Source organism: Camelina sativa, chromosome 15 (assembly GCF_000633955.1).
Source record: "Camelina sativa cultivar DH55 chromosome 15, Cs, whole genome shotgun sequence".
Lineage (NCBI taxonomy): Eukaryota > Viridiplantae > Streptophyta > Magnoliopsida > Brassicales > Brassicaceae > Camelina > Camelina sativa.
The window spans coordinates 5,288,275-5,307,969 of record NC_025699.1 but is presented as its reverse complement, the minus strand read 5'-3'; the positions used below and the strand labels follow the sequence as shown (position 1 = coordinate 5,307,969).

Genomic DNA, 19,695 nt, shown 5'->3' with positions numbered 1-19,695 from the left:
AAAAGCTCATCACTTCAAATATTAAGAATTCCTAGCAATTGAATCTTTAAGTAGCTAAAAGGTTCAAAACGTGCTAAGGGGTTTAAGAGAGGTTTTTAGATCGGAGATTGTGATCTAAGACTTAGAGAGATTGAGATATTAGAAAATTTAGTGTTAAAGGAGAAACCTTGTAGACTACAAAAACAATACAAGCGAATACATGAATCGAACAAGAAAATCTGTAAACTTGACGGAGGAAAAGGGAAGGTTCTTTAAAAGGTTACATCGATCCTCGATGTCCAATCTCGCAAAAGATTTTTCGGATCTTCCGAGCAGAGGAGGTGCTCTCTAAAGTTCCGGTGACATCTATGAGAAGAGTCCGGTCTACTTGCAAAAAGTGGAACACATTGTCCAGAAGTAGGAGCTTTAAAAAGAAGCACCTCGGTGTTCAAGCCAAACTAGCAACAAAGGAAAAGGAGTTTATGGTGGTCACGATGATTGATTATAAGGTTGATTTGATGAGCGTAGGTGAATTATTATGCATGAAACGTCAAGGTACACTTGTTACCCCCGACGCTTCAGATCAAATCTATGTAAGTCAAGTCATTCACTGCGACGGTTTATTGTTATGCATCATGAAAGACAACCCTAGGGTCTTGGTTTTTAACCCGTATTGTGGGCAACCCCGGTGGTTCCCCCCGATCACATATTATTCTCCTTATATAAACGAATATTCGTATGCTCTCGGATACAGCAACGATAGCATGGCCAAATCCTACAAAATCTTGAGTTTTGCTATGGTAGATTATGACGAACCAAAAGTTGTTGAGTTCAAAATCTACGACTTTAACTCATCCTCTTCATGGAGGGTTCTTGATTTCACTCCAGATTGGTTCATATATTCTTATAGCCATGGTGTCGCTCTCAAGGGGAATACATATTGGTTTGCTCAACCCAGGAATTCAGAAACCCCTCCTAGCCAAGGAGGAGACCCTTGTTTCTTACTCTGTTTTGATTTCACAAGTGAGGCATTTGGCCCGCGCTTGCCTCTGCCCTTTATGTGGGGTGCTGAAGATACTGTCAGTCTATCTAATGCTAGAGATGACCAGCTTGCCGTGTTATTTCAGCGTGTGGATACATTACACATGGAGATCTGGGTTACAACTAAGGTTGAGCCCAACACGGTCTCGTGGGGCACCAAGCTCTTATCAGCGGATATGAGAACACTCACCGCACCCATTCAGTTTATGTTTAGCTATTGTGGTCCAACTTTCTTCATTGATGAGGACAAGAAAGTCGCTGTGGTTTTCGATAAAAGCAAAGACGTGATGCAGAGGCGCAATACAGCTTACATTATTGGAGAGGATGGATCCTCCTTGAAAGAAGTCGATCTTGGAGAATCTCCAAACAAAGATCTTGAACCACTTGTGTGCCCTTATGTCCCAAGTTCTGTGCTACTTAAATAGTTCATTATTTCACAATCCACACTATCATATCATAATCTTCTTCTTGCACTTTTACTTTAGGAGAAGGTTAGTGTTTGTGCCTAAGGATTAAGGAAACAGAACACATGAGATATGTGTTTGAATCTTGCTTTTCTTATTCGAAATGTGTATGCTTTTGTTAAAGTTCTTTGTGTATGTATTCTGTATACCGACATAAATTTCAATATCATGGATATATAAGAGTTTTGACAAGTAAAGGATCTCACTTTTGGAGTAATTTTCAAATTCTGGATCGCTATGGTATTGGTGGTAGCTAAAGACAATGAATGTTCAAGCAAAATTTGATACAATGTGATTTTTGTTATGTTTTTCTTCACAGTCAAGTTGAAGACGAGTGCGTTTTCCTAAGACAATGTAACTGAAACCCAGTGCCGGCTTAACAGGGAGGGCGGGCAGTGTGACCGCCCCGGGTACATAGATTAAAGAGGTATAAACGTATCAGAAAAGGTGCACAAATTTTTTTTTTCTGTAAGTTAAAGAGGCACAAAAAATATATTTTTAATTTAAAAGGGCACAAAAAAAAAATTTGTAAGCTAAAANTAGAGATGACCAGCTTGCCGTGTTATTTCAGCGTGTGGATACATTACACATGGAGATCTGGGTTACAACTAAGGTTGAGCCCAACACGGTCTCGTGGGGCACCAAGCTCTTATCAGCGGATATGAGAACACTCACCGCACCCATTCAGTTTATGTTTAGCTATTGTGGTCCAACTTTCTTCATTGATGAGGACAAGAAAGTCGCTGTGGTTTTCGATAAAAGCAAAGACGTGATGCAGAGGCGCAATACAGCTTACATTATTGGAGAGGATGGATCCTCCTTGAAAGAAGTCGATCTTGGAGAATCTCCAAACAAAGATCTTGAACCACTTGTGTGCCCTTATGTCCCAAGTTCTGTGCTACTTAAATAGTTCATTATTTCACAATCCACACTATCATATCATAATCTTCTTCTTGCACTTTTACTTTAGGAGAAGGTTAGTGTTTGTGCCTAAGGATTAAGGAAACAGAACACATGAGATATGTGTTTGAATCTTGCTTTTCTTATTCGAAATGTGTATGCTTTTGTTAAAGTTCTTTGTGTATGTATTCTGTATACCGACATAAATTTCAATATCATGGATATATAAGAGTTTTGACAAGTAAAGGATCTCACTTTTGGAGTAATTTTCAAATTCTGGATCGCTATGGTATTGGTGGTAGCTAAAGACAATGAATGTTCAAGCAAAATTTGATACAATGTGATTTTTGTTATGTTTTTCTTCACAGTCAAGTTGAAGACGAGTGCGTTTTCCTAAGACAATGTAACTGAAACCCAGTGCCGGCTTAACAGGGAGGGCGGGCAGTGTGACCGCCCCGGGTACATAGATTAAAGAGGTATAAACGTATCAGAAAAGGTGCACAAATTTTTTTTTTCTGTAAGTTAAAGAGGCACAAAAAATATATTTTTAATTTAAAAGGGCACAAAAAAAAAATTTGTAAGCTAAAAGTGGGCACAAAAAAAAATTATATGAACCAAAAAGACTTTTAAAAAAAAATCAGTAAATTTTTCTATAGGTTAAGGGGCATTTTTTTTTTTTTTGCCCAGAGACACGTAATATGTTTAAGCCGGCACTGTTGAAACCTATTTAGGATTGAAATCATGTTTGGAAGTTGTTAACTAGAGAACTTGCAACATGTAACAAGACTGAAATCGAACTTGACATCATAATAACGCCTTGCGAACATGTAACAAGATTAATTATGTGATCTTTTACAATGATTATAAAACAAAATTTTAAGTTTCGATTCTTTTTTGACATAAATTTTCGATATGCTTTTTTAGACATAAAATCGATTTTTTGAAACGTTACTTTTTTTTTTTTTTTATGTTTGTGTCAAATTAAAAAAAAAATATTCTTCTTAAAACACAATGGGGCATTAACAATAAATAAGGGCGGCAAAGAAATAAAACCCTCAAGCCAAACAAAAACCTCTCGTTATTACAGAACGGAGAAACAGAAACCCAAAGGGTCGGCGTTACAGTCTCTTTGTCTATCTCTCTCTCTCTCTCTCTTTTACGATTCTCCTTAATTCTTTGACCAAATTCCATGGCTTTCTGGGGTGGGTTCACTGCTTCCTTTGGTTTTTTACAATCACGGATTGAGTAAAAAGACCTAATTTTTTTATAAATAATTCCATGGAGTTGGGCGTTGATGAATGATTTGTGTGTGTGTTTGCAGGAGTTGAAGTGAAGCCATCAAAAGCTTTCACTCTTAAGGCTAATGAATCAACAGGAATCAGAAGACTTCACCTTTCCCAGGTCCTTAATCTTATTTATTCCACCCTTAATTAGCTTTTCAGACTTTCTACTTTGGACGCTTGTTTTGATCAATTAGGTTAGGGAGATTGATATGCAACTTTATAGTGGAGTATTAGGCGAATTGGTTTTGTAACTTTATTACTTCAATTTAGTGGCTTTTTTTTCATTTACTTGGCTGATCCTTGGTTGTATTTGGTTTAGGCGACATTGGGGCTTGGCAGTGCAACAAACAGAAGTATTCTTCAGTGTATCGTTGGGAACAAGAGTCCCCTCTTCTTATGCGTCTTGACTCCTGAAAAGGTTGATACTTGCCAACTGAATCTGGAGTTTGAAGAAGCTGATGAAGTTATCTTCTCTGTCATCGGACCTCGGAGCATTCACCTCACTGGCTACTTCCTGGGGAAGAGTGCTAGTTTTAGGCTAAATGATAGTGAATCGTATCCTCTTATCGAACTTATAGATTAAAGTAAAATATGGATTATTGGTTTTGTAGATTGTTATTTGTATCCTTGACTTAATCAAAAGGGAGTCATATGGAGTAGACATTGTTGACACTGACATGGAGAAAGGTAGCAGTGATGATTATGACTACAGTGATAGTTTCATAAATGATGACGAACCCTGTGGCCGTGGTTCACGTGTGTCTAGTTCTGATGATGATGAAAGTATGCCATTCCCCATCTTGTTTTACGGTGTCTTCTAACTTTGAATTGTATGTTATGTTTGCTTTGTGGAGTTAAGCTTGAATTGATAGTTGTATCTTCAGAGTTCTTTACTTTGCTTGACTTGTTATTTTGCAGTCACACATTCATAACCTTTTCAGTTTCTATATGGATATTGTTCTGCAACCTTTTCCTAGACTATAGTTGCATGGGACTTTGAGAGTTAAGTTTTCGTTTAGTGTGAATGTCTTTATTAGTGTCTTTGGTGCTTGTATTCATCTGCATCTCGTGGGTTTTACATGAAATTAGATTAGGCATTTGCACTTTAATTATTTCTGATACTTTAAGTCCATTTCTTCGTAATATTGTCTCCTTTCCAGTATCTATTAAGGAGATGGCAGCTAAAACAAAAGACAAGAAGAAAAATGGAAAAGGTAGAAGACTAATGAAGAAGTTTCAAGTCTCTAATTCAGAATCGGATGAAACCTCGGCTAGAGATGATGATTCTAGCAATGAGGATTCTGTAGAAATACTTAATAATGGCAATGAGCACAAGATCCCGAAGGTTCTTTCTTCAGATAGTCCTCTGCCTTCAAGGGTTACGAGGTCGAAGGCACGAAGTTCGACTTTGGAAAATGTTGAGTCTAATGCCAAGTGTGAGAAGACATCAGAAGCAAGAGCTGATACTCGCATGACTCTGGATAAAAGGTAAGTAAGTTTCATCCTCTATAGACCAAGTTTTAACCTTCTACAAATCTAATTTGTTTAATATGCCAGGGAGGATAAAACATTGGGTGATGTTAATCTTTCTCCCGTTCTGAAAGGGTGTGAAATTCTTTCGAAGAAAAAAAGAAACAAAGAAAGGTCCAAGAGTTCAGCTACAATTAACTTAGATGAAGGAGAGGAGAAAAATATGCCTAAAATTCTTCAGAATGAGAAGCCATCTACTGACAAGTAAGTGGTACCATACTACTGAACATATAAATTTATAATGTTACCTTCTAGCTGTTCCGGATTGTGCAAGATGCTACGTTTAATTGAAATGCCAGAATGGTTTTTTGGTTGTTGTTGTTCGGATATTATATTGGTTGTTGTTGTTCGGATATTATATAAGTAGATCGACATTTAACGTGATTATACACTTTAAATAGTCGTCGGTGTTAAATGATTGGTCAAGTGTTCTTACTGGGTGGTTCTTATCTAGTGGAAGTGATAATGTTACTCATATTCTTCAGAAGTTGACGTTTTGTATACAAATGGTTTATCCCCAATTATTAGAAAGTTGGTATCATTGTTAAATGCACATATTTCCTCAATTGGTATTAAAGCTCCCTGTTTAAACTGCAATTAACATATCATCATCTCTCGCACATGACAGGGGGATCAAATCATCAAGTGATGTATTACCCTCTCAGAATGATGAGGCAATTCTATCAAAGAAAAAGAGGAAAAGGGATAGGAGAGAGGAGACTACAGATGCCCCAGAAAATCTAGTTGAATGTTCTAAGAAGAAGAAACAAGCTATCGACAAGTGAGTCTTACCTTGTTACTTGGGTAGAAACTTCAGTTTAACTTATGGTAGAAATAAATATAAGTATCTGCGAATATAAGGCAATGGTCTGATGAATTAGTGCTTCCTGAGACAAGCTTCTGCCAAAGTTATCTCTCTTAGTTATTCTATTGGGTTTGAGTGGATACTAGTCGTATAAATTGTATTTTCCCTAACAAATAGGAACTCCGAGAAAGAAGCTGATGCTAAGAAATGACTAGAAACAAGATTCCTGAGATTTTATGCTAGAGTTGTCTCGTTTAGTTTTCCTTTTCAGTTTGAGTGGATACAATTTTGTGTGTTTATTGGTATTTAGCATATAAACTAGTCCTATAAATTGTATTTTCCATAATGAATAGGAACATTGAGAAAGAACCTGAAGTGACCATTGAAGAGATTGAAAAAGGATCGTTAGATGGAAAAGCAGCTGTTAAAGGGAAAAAGGTAAGTAGTTTTGACATTTTTATCTACGTCTTCGTCGTGTGCTATCTTGATGCTGTCTCAATTACCAGCACCATTAGGTGGGAGTTCTTTAAGACGATTGATGGTTGTTTCAGGTCAGTATACTCTATACTGGCAAGTTGAAAGACACCGGGAAATTGTTTGAATCAAACTTGGGAGAAGCTCCACTAAGATTCCGCTTAGGTAAAGATTTCTTAGATCGTAGAATACTCATTATAATTGCTGTTTCTCCAATCCTCGAACACAATTAGCTTTTGTTTATCATTAATTATAATGCTGCATGCAGGTAAAGAAAATGTCATAGAAGGTCTCAGCATTGGTGTTGAAGGTATAGTGGCTTAACACATAGATAATTTCAACTTAAATTCACAAGTTTAGGTACCTTTTAAAGAATACTGCTGCATATTCTAATTCTCAGGGATGCGAGTTGGAGATAAGAGAAGACTCATAATTCCGCCATCCCTCGGGTATGTCATAATGGTTTTTGTTAACCGTGTCTATATGATTAATCTCAGCATAATTAAACGGAGTTTACCTACCTGAGTTGTGTCTCTTGCTCTGGATGTGATAACCACAGGTACTCAAAAAAGGGACTGAAGGAACAGGTGCCTAAGAATGCGTGGCTTGTCTATGAAGTGGAGGCAGTAAAAATTAGATGATCGCATTGGCTTTTGACCTTTTTAATACAGGCGTAGGGTTTTGCTCTGAGCCAAACTGTTATGTCACATGGAAATTTTCATTGGCTCCTCCTGCTTCCTGTTTTACACAGTAATTTGCTTTTTTTTTTGGGTTTGCTCGAATCTTACAAAACACAAAATTTTCCTGATTGTTCATTCAATATATTTCCAGTATTTAAACGGGTTATGGTTGAGTAAATGCTTAGGTTTACACTGAAACGTGATGCTCTTATTCATATTGAGAAGTCTTAAAGCCATTAGGCATTGTTTGTAGGAACCAGACTGCAGGAATTAAAAGGGACCAGATTCTTTTGACAGATCAAAACTGAAGCTTGCAACAATAAGCATCTATATATACACATATTTATACACGTATGGTAACAGAAGACTTCATAGGAGGGTGATGAGGGGCCAATCGTTGATCTTGATCAGCGGCACCTACTGAACTCTTTCCGGTAGAGGAAAATTGCTTATGTTGGATTCCATTTTGTTGAATGTGAGGTTTGCAATGGCTCTATCAATTGAATTCGTTTCAGATTCTATCTCTTCTTCTCTACTCAACCTGCAATCAAATAACTGTCACTTTGATCAGTATTATATCATAGGAATCTTTTATTTGAGCAAACTATTATCTTAGGAATCTATAGATCCAGAAGAAAATATAGACTTTGATCCTATGAATACTTAGATCAGAAAAGAAGATAAGACCTGTACCTGTTTCCATCACCATAATCATATCTGGACGTTTGCATAAGCAGCTCATCTGAGTTAGTGCTGACTGAATCCGATTTATCTTGTGAACTCCTTGCAAGTCGGTAAAAGGTATCCCGGAAACATTTGCGTGTCTCATCAGTCAACTAGAGAGCAAAAAAGTTTATTTTTAAGACAAAACCTACAAAGCAAGTCCAATGACTGGAATATCAAATGTAAGGTTGTAGGCAAAATCGTCGGTAACTCACCTTTTGTGAAGCCCTTTGTAGATCCTGCAACACGAGTTCTTCGGAAGACAGATCATCACCATAGTTTGAATCTAACATGTTGTTGTCTTCAGACAGATCCGAGATTGTAAATGGAGCTTCCTCCTTCAACCAGAAACAAAAAAGATTAATAATCAGAATCTCTAAACTTACAAGAAACCACCACAGATTCAGCAACAAATAGATAAACTGTAACACACCATGTAAGAACAATATGACAATGGAACATAGGGACTTCCCTACCACCATACATAGAAGAAGAACCAACACTGTTGTTGCTGCTGGTTGCTCGATGTACATCTCCATCATCCTCTGGAACATCCTCCAAAATTGAACTTCTTCAGTAAGAGAAAAACAAAAACAATTAGATCGGAAAACACACAACAAAAGTAGGAAGATGGTTAAGTAAAAAAAGAATTTGAGGGGACGTACAAGAACATATCATCCATGTGTTCGATTCCTTCGAAATCATGAAGTGAAGAAGCACCATAGAAAGCCTTTGATCTCTTAGACTCTTCTTCTTCTTCACTCGTCCTAATACCCATCTGACTATACATCAAACCTTCTCCATTAAAACCATCGTAATCGAAACATTTCTGAGCAGCAGCTTGAGGAGAGCTCATGCTCCATCCACCACCCCACATACCAGTAGATGGGTATGTCTCTGATGATGATGACTCTTGATAACTAGGCACAACAAGCTCTTCAAAATTCCTTTCAGCATAACAATCCATAATCACTCAAATCGATCGATCTATCAAACCTGATTGACAACAAAAATCAAAAGCTCACTACTTTCAGAACAAATCCCAAAATCTCTTATGGATTGATTCAAATCTAAACAAGAAAAAGAAAAGAAACTTACTTTATAGAGAATAACGATCAGAAAACTATTAGATGATTGGTTCAAAGATCAAGAGAAAGCTTTTTGATTCTTCAACTGTAAGCAAAATAGTAGTAATAACAAGACCAAAGAGAGAGAGAAAGAAGACGAATTGTGTTTTTTGTTTTGTTTGTAATTGCTTCAACTTCCGAGGAGGTAAGAGAAAAGATGGGCAGCACACACAACACAAGTAAGGGAGAAGCGCGTGAGTAAAAAATGGCGCGTGAGGTAGATCTTGTTTTCGTGGCTCAGAATTCATAGACGAGATTTGTGGCTCAGATCTTTCCTCCATCTAAAGCACTCTTCTCATTGGTCCACGTGTACGATCATATCTTTTATTGTCTCCAAAGTCGGCAATGGAAAAATTAAAAAACTATGCAAGTTGCGGAATTTTATGACCCCTACTTTTGTGTCATTCCGAAAATAACCTTCTTTATTAGTGAGAGGATAACGCGGTTGTTAAGAGGATAAACTAGTCATTCCCGCACCGAGACGTGTCTTTCTTTGGCTGATATCTAGTTCCCACGTGGCACTTTCTTTGTGGAGAACAAGACACGTGGCATGTGATTAGCGGGTGGAATTCCACGTTTCTGAACCGCATATTATATTGGATATAAATGGCATCTAATGCTTTTTCACTCAAAAAGAGTGTAGCGGATGGACTAATGGGCCGAGGCCTTTAAAAACAAATAATTTGGTTGCAGAAATTTTTATTTCATTACGGCCCACTGAAACCTTAACATTATAATACTTGACGAGTCTACGAGCTTCGTCTTGTCGGAGTCGGAGAAGAAGCAGGAAGATGTTCAAGAACACGTTTCAGTCTGGGTTCCTCTCTATTTTGTACAGTCTAGGGTATGCTTTTCTTACCCTTGAATTTATTCGAAATAGGTTGATATGTTCTTAATAATGGATGGATTTTGATTTTGATTTTTTTTTTTTTTTGCAGAAGCAAGCCTCTTCAGATATGGGATAAAGAAGGTGAGTTTATGTTTTCTAATTTTTTGTACGTAATTGAATCTTAGGTATTGTGGTTTTTGTTCTTAGTCAGCTGTAATGGATTCAAAGCCTTGAACTTTGGGTTACAAAAATTATTGATGCCAAGTTCTATGATCAATTTTAGGGTTTAGCTAAAGTATCTTTCTTTTGATTGATAGTTGTGGATGGACATGTGAAGCGTTGCCATGATGATGACATTCAATCCAATGTGCTTGAAGTAGTTGGATCTAACATCCAGTCTACATACATTACATGTCCTGCTGATCTCTCCGCTACCCTTGGTATCAAACTTCCCTTTTTGGTCTTGGTAGTGAAGAATATGAAGAAGTATTTCTCATTCGAGATTCAGATTCTTGATGACAAGAATGTGCGCCGCCGTTTCAGAGCTTCTAACTTTCAAGTCTGTATGTCTTTCCCTTTGCTTTTTCAGTCTTCTTCACTACTTTATCTGAATTTAATCTGAGCAGGAAGCCTCCTACTGTAGTTTCGATGCTCTGCTATTTTCTTCAAGCAATTTCTAATCAATGTCTTAGTTTATGTCAATTAGATTAGTAGGTAGCTTCTTGTTAGTTTTTAGTTTATAGCTTAATTGCTGTCTTTCTCAGAAAGATACCAATCACCTAATCTTTGGATAAGCTTGCAGGATGTGAAACTCTATTAGATATAAGTTGTTGTCACTACATTAGATTCGCTGCATGTTATGTATTCTAATATCCTATGCGCTAGTATTGATGTTCCCTATTGTAATTTTTTTTTGTAGGCTGTCACTAGAGTAAAGCCATATATTTGCACAATGCCACTCAAGATGGACGAAGGTTGGAATCAAATCCAGCTTAACTTAGCTGATCTTACTAGGAGAGCTTATGGGACTAATTATGCTGAGACATTGCGAGTTCAGATTCATGCCAACTGCCGCCTCAGGCGCATATATTTTGCTGACCGTCTCTACTCAGAAGAGGAGCTTCCTCCGGAATTCAAGCTGTATCTCCCAGTGCAGGTTTAGCTTTCACAATTTTTAGATACCATTATTCTCCTTTTTCTCTTGCATGAGTCGTTTTTACTTACAAAGCATGCTCTTTTTTCAACTGCAGAAAGCATGAAAAGTTAATATCAAAGGCTTCTACCATTGTCGTGGTACTGTAAACTATTCAGATAAGACCAAGAGCGTCTACATTGGATGAGAGCTTTAATTTCGCTTGTAGCATCCCATGTTATTAGAAGTTTGCCATACCTTGAGCTTGTTTTTGACTTGATATTCATTGTGTTAAAACTCTTACTGAAAGGTAATCACTTACGCTTAAGATTTTCAATGTATATCATGCATGATCTTGAGTCACTGCGGATAAGAAACTTAGGGATGGAAGCATCAGGCTTTTGAGTCACATGATGCCACCCTCATGTTGTATTGATTTTCGGGAAATAAACTTACTTGCAAAGTGACATAAAGTAATCCAAAGACAATGTCAATTTCAATTTATTTGAGAGGAGAAATGTCATGAAGCCAAGTACACAATTACAGAATGGAGAAACTCCGGTTTTATTACAAACAGTGGGCTAATTTACTGGCCAAAGACCCGCTTGGCACCGTCTACTGTGTTTCTGAGAAGCATTGCAACTGTCATTGGGCCAACACCACCAGGGACAGGCGTAATAAAACCTGCAACTTTAGAAGCTTCTGCGAAATCAACATCTCCAACCAACCGGTATCCTGATTTCTTACTTGGGTCGCTGACTGCGTTAGTTCCAACATCAATTACCGCAGCACCTGGCTTTATCCAGTCGCCCTTAATCTGAAAAGTGAAGACGAGAGTGTTTAAGAATTGATAAAACTATTCCCATTAATCTACATTGAGGTAGATTAGATTTTGATATAAATAGACAATGAAAAAGTGTGAAATCACCATGTGGGCTTGTCCGCATGCAGCAATAACAATGTCAGCTTCCCGGATGATAGCCTCAGGATCCTTGGTGTGAGAATGTGCAATCGTGACAGTAGCATCAGCCTTGAGCAGTAGAAGTGAAACGGGTAAACCAACAATATTACTCCGACCTACAACAACTGCTCTTTGCCCCTTTATCTGTACACCGCTTCTAGCTAAGAGTTCCAAACATCCCTGTGCACACAACAAATCACTTCATCGTTTAGCCACAAGAAAAACTTGACAGGACTATTTTCTTGGAAGAGACTGAAGTCTGCATGCAAAGGAGGAGCAGTACCTTTGGGGTGCAAGGAAGGAAGAGGGGTTCTCTGCCTTTCATAGCTAGCTTACCAATATTAAGAGGATGGAAGCCATCAACATCTTTATCAATGCTGATTGCACCCAAAACATTCTCCTCATTAATATGTTTCGGCAATGGGAGTTGAACTAATATGCCTGCAAATCAAGTATAGGTGAGCAAGGATGTTCCCATTTACCAAAACGGCAGACCTGGATTTAAACATTAAAGTTGCCATTCATAATTCAATGATAAGCATCATGTACAGAACAACTAACCATGTATATCGGGGTTTGAATTGAGTTCATGAACTTTGGTAATAAGATCAGCTTCAGAAACTTCCTCAGGTAGACCCACATCAAATGACTTAATCCCAACCTCAGCGCATGCTTTCCTCTTTGTGTTCACATATGTCTGTGAATCCTTTCGATCCCCAACAATAACTACCGCTAGTCCTGGGACCTGCACGAATGGTAAAATCAAGACTCGATTGAATCTTGTGCTCGTATTCTTGAAACTATATAACAAGAGTGTCACAAATGTAAACAAATCAATTCAACCATTCTTTTACAGTTCTCTCTTCCCTTCTACTTCATTACAAGAATACTTCCCTTCTACTTCATTACAAGAATACCAAACCATATAAACTCAGCACACCATATGTCTGATATTTAGACATAACAGTATTCTACTTGAAGTAATGCAGACAGTTCAAAGATCCAGCAAAACAAGAGATCAGTGAAAAGAGTTCACACCAAAGGCGGCAACAAAAACAAATCTTTGCAGAACATTCATTGATTTAACTACAAACCGGAGCTAACATCTTATGATCAATTAATCACGCTTCGTTTGGGAAAAGAAGAGAGACATATCAAAATTAAGACACTGTGATTCATACATGAAGATGCGTCCTATATATATACCTTGCCGTGTTTCTCAGATAGAACGCGAACTTCCTCGGCGATCTCTGATCGGATGGTATGAGCAATCTCCTTGCCGTCGATGATCTTCGCCGTTTGATCAGATGGTGACGCCATGATGATGATCTAACTCTCGTCTCGTGTCGGAAAATATCTGATCCTATGATTTTAGTGGTGCATCTCTCTCTCTACTCACACTCGGAAGACCAAGAGAAGACTTTAAATTAAATCTAAATCCATCCGCGAATAAGGACACTCCTATTCCTGCAACCAAACGAGAAATCCAAAACTTAGACAAAACGCCGTCGTATGAAAAGTGGGCCCAATCATAACTCTCACGAGGCTTTGTCGCGGTCACGAAAACCCAGACGGCGTTAGTGGGCCCACTCCCGTTTGTGTTAACCCTCGCCGTGACGGCGAATCTTTTTCCCTCCCAGCGTTTCACGCAAACAGTAAGTAAAGGTTTGGCGGTAAAATTGGGTCATAGATGGGTACGTGTCGAGTTATGAGTGGATATAAGTGCGCGTATATAATTGTATACGCATGTGTATGTATTCGCCGTGTTGTTTTTCCCGCGCGAGATTATATCCTTTTTTAGGGTTTGCCGCATAATCAGACCCCCATTCTAGTTCTAGAGAGAGAGAGAGAGAGTCAGGTGAAGAAGATAGAGAGAGGGCTAATTTTTATTTTTATAGGATTTACGGAGATCTCTCGCTTCTTTTTTTTTCCAGTGGTTCTTCTGAATTCGTCGGCGTTACCAGTGTGTGAGTTCTTAAAAGAAAAAATTAGATCTTCTGCTCAGCTTTTTAATCGGAGACGTTTGGTTTTTTTTTGGGATCTGTGTTACAATTAAAAAAAAAAGGTAAGATCTTTCTCTTTTTTTTTCTTCTCCTGCGCATATCCTTCGATTCGAATTTTGTTTTCTGTCTGGGTTTAATCTGAATTTTTTTTTTCTAATTGGATGTTTCGCGATTCAATTGCAACTTCGAGAGAATTTTAATTGAAAATTTGGGTAATTTTTTCCCAAAGTTGAGGTTTTGAGATTAGTTCCCAATTTCTCTTTTTTTTTTTTTTTGTTCTGCCCCAAATTTTCGTATTTTCTGAATTTGGGAATTTTGCGAGTTTGTCTTCTTCCGTATGGGTTTGATGTGGTTTCAGTTGAAGTTCAATGTATGATTAAATCAACAAGTCTTTTTTTTTTTTAATAAAGTTGAACAGTTTAATTGGATTGATTTTTCATATTTTCAGCTGCATTGGAGAAGACGATGGAAGAAGTTCAACCTCCAGTGACTCCGCCCATTGACCCTAATGGGAAAAGAAGTGAAGCCTCTCTATTGGACATATGCGAGGTTTGTTACTTACTCTCTTTGCTCATCTCGTTGCATGTTGTTGACTTCTCTCGGGTTTTTTTTTTATGACTAGATCTAATATACCTGGAGTTGATTTTTTTATTACAGAAAGTTCTATCTCTTGATGGGAGCACTTGTGACGAAGCTTTGAAGTTGTTTACTGAAACCAAACGAATTCTGTCAACAAACATGTCTAACATTGGAAGTGGAACGGTGAAATTTACTTCTTTTTTGTTTTCTCTACTTACGTCTTTATCAGTTAACTGTATGGTTCACTATGACTTAACTCTGTTTTGATCTTCTTATTAGAGGGAGGAAGTAGAGAGGTACTGGTTTGCTTTTATCCTCTATTCAGTGAAGAGGCTTAGTGTGAGAAAAGATGGGGATGGTCAGTCAGTGTCTGGTGATAATGGGTTTAATCTAAGTCAGATACTGAGGGCTCTTAAGCTTAAGTATGTAATGCTCATTTTCGTCCTTCCTTACCATTCTTTAGTTCGTTTGAAGTGATAATATTCCTTTTTTCCTGTTTTCAGTATTGTGGATTTTTTTAAAGAGTTACCTCAGTTTGTGGTCAAGGCTGGATCTGTACTAGGTGAACTTTATGGCGCAGACTGGGAAAACAGACTTCAGGTACTGCCCAACTTCTTTATTTTAACTTTTATTTGTAATCTATCAGTGTTGTTAAATATGCTTCTCTTAACTTGTGTTACTTTACTTATTGCTAATTTTTACTTACTAGGCAAAGGAGTTGCAGGCAAACTTTGTGCATCTTACCCTTCTAAGCAAGTGAGTTTAGCTCCCTTAATAATAGTGGTTGACATAGATTCCATTTTTTAGACCTGATACTAAGAAGCAAAATTTCTTCCTATGCAATAATCAGAAGATAGGCTTGCAGTATTCTTTCAAATTTCTGTTAATTTAAATTCAAATTTACAGATTTCTGGTTTTATGTGAATATTTCTGTGAATTGTTTTGAGGACTTGTTTAAGTATGATGTTTTTGGTACATTTCCTTGGTAACAGACACTATAAACGTGGGTACGGGGAATTCTTCTTGACATATGATGCAAACGCAGAAAAGAACTCTGCGAACTCTTCTAGCTATTTGCCGGATAGTTATCGTTTTGGATGGCTACTCTTTTTGGCACTCCGAAACCATGCGTTTAGTCGATTTAAGGACCTCGTGACATGCTCAAATGGCCTAGTTTCTATATTGGTTAGTGACTACCTGTGATACTCTCCCTAATCTGTCATTCATTTTAGTCTTGCTGTACATTACTATTTGAAAGACACCTCGTTTAAATAATGTAGTTAAGTGTAGGCTAACTCCTTTTTATGTTATCAGGCTATTTTGATCATACATGTTCCTTGTCGGTATAGAAATTTCNGAGGACTTGTTTAAGTATGATGTTTTTGGTACATTTCCTTGGTAACAGACACTATAAACGTGGGTACGGGGAATTCTTCTTGACATATGATGCAAACGCAGAAAAGAACTCTGCGAACTCTTCTAGCTATTTGCCGGAGAGTTATCGTTTTGGATGGCTACTCTTTTTGGCACTCCGAAACCATGCGTTTAGTCGATTTAAGGACCTCGTGACATGCTCAAATGGCCTAGTTTCTATATTGGTTAGTGACTACCTGTGATACTCTCCCTAATCTGTCATTCATTTTAGTCTTGCTGTACATTACTATTTGAAAGACACCTCGTTTAAATAATGTAGTTAAGTGTAGGCTAACTCCTTTTTATGTTATCAGGCTATTTTGATCATACATGTTCCTTGTCGGTATAGAAATTTCAGCTTCCAAGATTCTTCTCGTTTTGGTGAGTGTTTATTTTTTCTTCTCTCCTGATAAGCATGGCAGCATGGAATGTTTATCCTCTATTTTCATTATGTGATGAATCTCAGTTAAGAAAGGCGACAAAGGTGTAGACTTGGTTGCATCACTTTGCAAGATATATGACGCCTCAGAAGATGAGTTGAGGATAGTAATTGACAAGGCAAACAATCTGGTAGAAACAATATTGAAGAAAAAACCATCTCCAGCATCTGAGTGCCAAACTGACAAGCTAGATAATATTCACCCAGGTAGAGTCTAAAAACATTTTCCTTCTACAATTAAAGAGTCATGTGAGTTCACTGAACAGCTGCCTAATTGTTCTTCGATTATATACGGTGTTTTACTGCAGATGGCTTGACCTACTTTGAGGGTTTACTGGATGAGACGTCCATCTCAACTAGCTTGATTACACTAGAAAAGGATTACGATGATGCATTTTGTAGTAAAGGCGAACTCGATGAGAGGGTATTCATCAACGAAGAGGATAGCTTACTTGGATCTGGAAGCATATCTGCAGGAGCTGTAAATATTACTGGTGTCAAGAGGAAAATTGATGCTTTAGGCTCACCTGCAAGGACATTTATAAGCCCACTTTCTCCTCATAAGTCGCCTGCTGCTAAGACAAATGGTATTAGCGGTGGTAACAAGTTTACAGCAACACCAGTGAGCACAGCAATGACAACCGCCAAGTGGCTAAGGACTGTCATATGCCCGCTTCTGCCACAACCTTCTCCTGGATTGGAACATTTTCTTAAGTCATGTGATAGGGATATAACTAATGATGTCACACGAAGAGCACACATAATTTTGGAAGCTATATTTCCAAATAGTTCCCTTGGTGGCGGTGGAAGTTTGCAAGCTGTTGACTTGATGGATGACATATGGGCAGAGCAGCGGAGATTAGAAGCTCTCAAGTTATACTACAGAGTTCTTGAGGCAATGTGTAAAGCAGAAGCTCAGATTTTGCATGCGAATAATCTGAACTCTTTATTGACAAATGAGCGGTTCCATAGATGCATGCTTGCTTGCTCAGCTGAATTGGTACTGGCTACCCACAAAACCATAACAATGTTGTTCCCAGCTGTTTTGGAGAGGACTGGGATCACAGCTTTTGATCTCAGCAAGGTAATAGAGAGTTTCATCCGACATGAGGATTCTCTGCCTAGAGAGTTGAGACGGCATCTGAATTCACTGGAGGAACGACTTCTAGAGAGTATGGTATGGGAGAAAGGCTCTTCAATGTACAATTCTCTGATTGTTGCTAGGCCGGCGCTTGCATTGGAGATAAAACGGCTCGGATTACTAGCTGAACCGATGCCATCTCTGGATGCAATTGCAGCACTTATTAATTTCTCTGAAGGAGTACATAATGCATCATCTGTTCAAAAGCATGAAACTTGTCCAGGTAATTTTATTTGTTTTTGAAGAAAATCAGTTTTGTAACCTGCTGTTAATGGTGTGCTTTTCTTACCCAAACTTGTCAAATTTGCTGCCATATAGGACAAAATGGGGGGATTAGATCGCCCAAAAGACTATGTACTGAATACCGCAGCATTCTAGTTGAACGCAATTCCTTTACATCACCAGTAAAGGATCGTCTGTTGGCCTTAGGCAACGTGAAATCCAAGATGCTGCCACCTCCGTTGCAGTCTGCATTTGCCAGGTACATTTTCAGTTATTATGGGTAGAAATGGCAAGTTAGTATACCTTTTTAGTTGTCCCTGTACTTCTTAAGTTTACCTTTTCCGGATTTATGTCCACAGCCCAACACGGCCCAACCCAGGAGGTGGAGGAGAAACTTGTGCAGAAACTGGAATCAATATTTTCTTCACAAAGGTAGGTCAATGAGATCTTTGGATATACTACTAATTGTTTGGTTGGATGTACTATAAAACGTGGTATGGATTTCATTATTTTCGTCTGGCAAATGTTTTAATGGTCCTACTCACTATATGGTGGCTCTTCCCAGATTAATAAATTGGCTGCTGTCAGAATCAATGGAATGGTGGAAAGACTACAGCTTTCAGAGCAAATAAAGGAGAACGTATATTGTCTCTTCAAACATGTACTTGCTCAGCGGACTTCTCTTTTATTCAATCGACACATTGACCAGATCATTCTCTGTTGCTTCTATGGAGTGGCCAAGGTGAGTAGAGTGATTCAAAGGTCTTAACTTTATGTCATCTGGTTTATAATGGCTTCTCCTCCGCTTACACTTTTTCTATTAATCACCTTGTAGATATCCCAAATGAGCCTGACTTTTAGGGAAATTATATACAACTACCGGAAGCAACCACAGTGTAAACCATTAGTTTTCCGCAGCGTTTATGTGGATTCATTACAATGTCGCCGTCAAGGGGTATATACCCTCTTAACCTTATGCTGAACAAGTCTTTTTACTCTGTGGAGAATACTGAAATTTGTGACAATGACTTGAACAGAGAATAGGGCCAGATCATGTTGACATCATCACATTCTACAATGAAATATTTATTCCCGCTGTAAAGCCGTTGCTGGTGGAGCTAGGTCCTGTGAGAAACGACCTGGCTGTAGAAGCCAATAATAAGCCTGAAGGTAACTAAGAAATGCCAAATAGATACTTGTTAGACGTCAGCTTTGTTTTTAAATCCCCAAGTTAAGTAATCATCATATTTTGGATTCATAGGTCAATGTCCCGGATCACCAAAGGTGTCTGTGTTTCCAAGCGTTCCAGACATGTCCCCTAAAAAAGTATCTGCAGTGCACAATGTTTATGTTTCTCCTCTTCGGGGATCAAAGGTTAGTACTCAACTCTTTATCATTATATGACCAAGTCTTGAGGAGGAGGTTGGTGACAAGATTGTTTGGTTACCTCCCACGTGTTGTGTGTTTGCAGATGGATGCTCTTATTTCACACAGCTCGAAGAGTTACTATGCTTGTGTTGGAGAGAGCACACATGCTTACCAGAGCCCTTCAAAGGACCTATCTGCCATCAACAACCGCTTGAACAAGTAAGTAAAAACAAAAAACATTTCTCATCAGCTTCTTCCTTAAAACTAATCCACTAACCCAATTTCGTCTGGTGTCACAGCAGCAGCAGCAGCCGCAAGAGGACGCTAAACTTTGACGTAGAAGCAGGGCTGGTCAGCGATTCCATGGTAGCAAATAGCCTTAACCTCCAAAACCAAAATCAAAACCAAAATGGAAGCGATGCATCGTCCTCAGGTGCTGCGCCCCTTAAAACAGAGCCAACAGATTCATAGACTATCTTTCTCTATTTGCAACGCCAACTTCTCTTCAACTATAGCATCTGTAAATCCTATGTTGCAGAGTTTGCTTTTATGTTTAGCTTTCTAGTTTATAGTGATCACCTCAGGCTATGAGCGGATGGATC

The 19,695-nt window shown here is 38.3% G+C and overlaps 6 protein-coding genes and 1 pseudogene across 10 annotated transcripts; 5 read left to right on the top strand and 2 right to left on the bottom strand.

Moving 5' to 3' along the window:
* On the top strand, positions 275 to 1,457 carry LOC104748151 (annotated as a pseudogene).
* On the top strand, positions 2,074 to 2,406 carry LOC104745451 (putative F-box protein At3g17620). Its single transcript, XM_010466700.2, has one exon. The coding sequence runs from the start codon at positions 2,074 to 2,076 to the stop codon at positions 2,392 to 2,394; it is 321 nt and encodes a 106-aa protein (XP_010465002.1). The 3' UTR covers positions 2,395 to 2,406.
* Positions 3,434 to 7,322, top strand: LOC104745449 (peptidyl-prolyl cis-trans isomerase FKBP43-like). 2 transcript variants are annotated; one of them, XM_010466692.2, is made up of 12 exons: positions 3,434 to 3,586; positions 3,706 to 3,785; positions 3,987 to 4,222; positions 4,311 to 4,450; positions 4,828 to 5,155; positions 5,225 to 5,401; positions 5,826 to 5,978; positions 6,356 to 6,440; positions 6,554 to 6,641; positions 6,745 to 6,786; positions 6,877 to 6,925; positions 7,036 to 7,322. In XM_010466692.2, the coding sequence occupies exons 1-12, from the start codon at positions 3,574 to 3,576 to the stop codon at positions 7,115 to 7,117; spliced, it is 1,473 nt and encodes a 490-aa protein (XP_010464994.1). In that variant the 5' UTR covers positions 3,434 to 3,573; the 3' UTR covers positions 7,118 to 7,322. The 2 variants fall into 2 exon arrangements, with proteins under 2 accessions (XP_010464994.1, XP_010464995.1); XM_010466693.1 differs by lacking the exons at positions 6,745 to 6,786; positions 6,877 to 6,925; positions 7,036 to 7,322 and having other exon boundaries at positions 6,509 to 6,587.
* LOC104745450 (protein LNK3-like) lies at positions 7,422 to 9,162 on the bottom strand. 4 transcript variants are annotated; one of them, XM_010466697.2, is made up of 6 exons: positions 8,978 to 9,161; positions 8,545 to 8,875; positions 8,313 to 8,450; positions 8,095 to 8,217; positions 7,850 to 7,992; positions 7,423 to 7,697 (listed from the first exon to the last, which is right to left on the bottom strand). In XM_010466697.2, the coding sequence occupies exons 2-4, from the start codon at positions 8,844 to 8,846 to the stop codon at positions 8,166 to 8,168; spliced, it is 492 nt and encodes a 163-aa protein (XP_010464999.1). In that variant the 5' UTR covers positions 8,847 to 8,875; positions 8,978 to 9,161; the 3' UTR covers positions 7,423 to 7,697; positions 7,850 to 7,992; positions 8,095 to 8,165. The 4 variants fall into 4 exon arrangements, with proteins under 4 accessions (XP_019092004.1, XP_019092002.1, XP_010464999.1 ...); XM_010466694.2 differs by having other exon boundaries at positions 8,095 to 8,450; positions 8,978 to 9,162; XM_019236459.1 differs by lacking the exon at positions 8,978 to 9,161 and having other exon boundaries at positions 7,422 to 7,711; positions 8,095 to 8,447; positions 8,545 to 8,668.
* Positions 9,739 to 11,330, top strand: LOC104745447 (cilia- and flagella-associated protein 20). The gene is made up of 5 exons (XM_010466690.2): positions 9,739 to 9,850; positions 9,945 to 9,976; positions 10,153 to 10,394; positions 10,755 to 10,991; positions 11,086 to 11,330. The coding sequence occupies exons 1-5, from the start codon at positions 9,798 to 9,800 to the stop codon at positions 11,092 to 11,094; spliced, it is 573 nt and encodes a 190-aa protein (XP_010464992.1). The 5' UTR covers positions 9,739 to 9,797; the 3' UTR covers positions 11,095 to 11,330.
* Positions 11,437 to 13,346, bottom strand: LOC104745448 (bifunctional protein FolD 2). Its single transcript, XM_010466691.2, has 5 exons — positions 13,135 to 13,346; positions 12,490 to 12,673; positions 12,212 to 12,369; positions 11,896 to 12,108; positions 11,437 to 11,784 (listed from the first exon to the last, which is right to left on the bottom strand). The coding sequence occupies exons 1-5, from the start codon at positions 13,246 to 13,248 to the stop codon at positions 11,554 to 11,556; spliced, it is 900 nt and encodes a 299-aa protein (XP_010464993.1). The 5' UTR covers positions 13,249 to 13,346; the 3' UTR covers positions 11,437 to 11,553.
* LOC104745446 (retinoblastoma-related protein 1-like) lies at positions 13,709 to 19,689 on the top strand. Its single transcript, XM_010466689.2, has 18 exons — positions 13,709 to 13,993; positions 14,380 to 14,480; positions 14,589 to 14,693; positions 14,790 to 14,932; positions 15,014 to 15,110; positions 15,220 to 15,266; positions 15,503 to 15,695; positions 16,238 to 16,304; positions 16,390 to 16,569; positions 16,671 to 17,726; positions 17,822 to 17,984; positions 18,085 to 18,157; positions 18,291 to 18,467; positions 18,561 to 18,680; positions 18,763 to 18,895; positions 18,987 to 19,099; positions 19,197 to 19,312; positions 19,393 to 19,689. The coding sequence occupies exons 2-18, from the start codon at positions 14,397 to 14,399 to the stop codon at positions 19,562 to 19,564; spliced, it is 3,039 nt and encodes a 1,012-aa protein (XP_010464991.1). The 5' UTR covers positions 13,709 to 13,993; positions 14,380 to 14,396; the 3' UTR covers positions 19,565 to 19,689.

Bases quoted from the DNA above. Each gene is read 5' to 3' on its own strand.
- LOC104745451 (XM_010466700.2), top strand. From the start codon at position 2,074: ATGGAGATCTGGGTTACAACTAAGGTTGAGCCCAACACGGTCTCGTGG.
- LOC104745449 (XM_010466692.2), top strand. The intron at 5,979-6,355 runs GTGAGTCTTACC...CATAATGAATAG, and splicing joins AAGAAACAAGCTATCGACAA to GAACATTGAGAAAGAACCTG. The intron at 6,642-6,744 runs GTAAAGATTTCT...TGCTGCATGCAG, and splicing joins TCCACTAAGATTCCGCTTAG to GTAAAGAAAATGTCATAGAA.
- LOC104745450 (XM_019236457.1), bottom strand. From the start codon at position 8,602: ATGGTGCTTCTTCACTTCATGATTTCGAAGGAATCGAACACATGGATG. The intron at 8,448-8,544 runs GTACGTCCCCTC...TTACTGAAGAAG, and splicing joins CACATGGATGATATGTTCTT to TTCAATTTTGGAGGATGTTC. The intron at 7,698-7,849 runs GTACAGGTCTTA...ATTTGATTGCAG, and splicing joins GATTATGGTGATGGAAACAG to GTTGAGTAGAGAAGAAGAGA.
- LOC104745447 (XM_010466690.2), top strand. From the start codon at position 9,798: ATGTTCAAGAACACGTTTCAGTCTGGGTTCCTCTCTATTTTGTACAGT. The intron at 9,851-9,944 runs GTATGCTTTTCT...TTTTTTTTGCAG, and splicing joins TCTATTTTGTACAGTCTAGG to AAGCAAGCCTCTTCAGATAT. The intron at 9,977-10,152 runs GTGAGTTTATGT...TTTGATTGATAG, and splicing joins TCAGATATGGGATAAAGAAG to TTGTGGATGGACATGTGAAG.
- LOC104745448 (XM_010466691.2), bottom strand. From the start codon at position 13,248: ATGGCGTCACCATCTGATCAAACGGCGAAGATCATCGACGGCAAGGAG. The intron at 12,109-12,211 runs GTACTGCTCCTC...TTGTGTGCACAG, and splicing joins TCCTTCCTTGCACCCCAAAG to GGATGTTTGGAACTCTTAGC. The intron at 11,785-11,895 runs GTGATTTCACAC...TTCACTTTTCAG, and splicing joins CATGCGGACAAGCCCACATG to ATTAAGGGCGACTGGATAAA.
- LOC104745446 (XM_010466689.2), top strand. From the start codon at position 14,397: ATGGAAGAAGTTCAACCTCCAGTGACTCCGCCCATTGACCCTAATGGG. The intron at 16,305-16,389 runs GTGAGTGTTTAT...GATGAATCTCAG, and splicing joins CCAAGATTCTTCTCGTTTTG to TTAAGAAAGGCGACAAAGGT. The intron at 16,570-16,670 runs GTAGAGTCTAAA...GTTTTACTGCAG, and splicing joins GCTAGATAATATTCACCCAG to ATGGCTTGACCTACTTTGAG.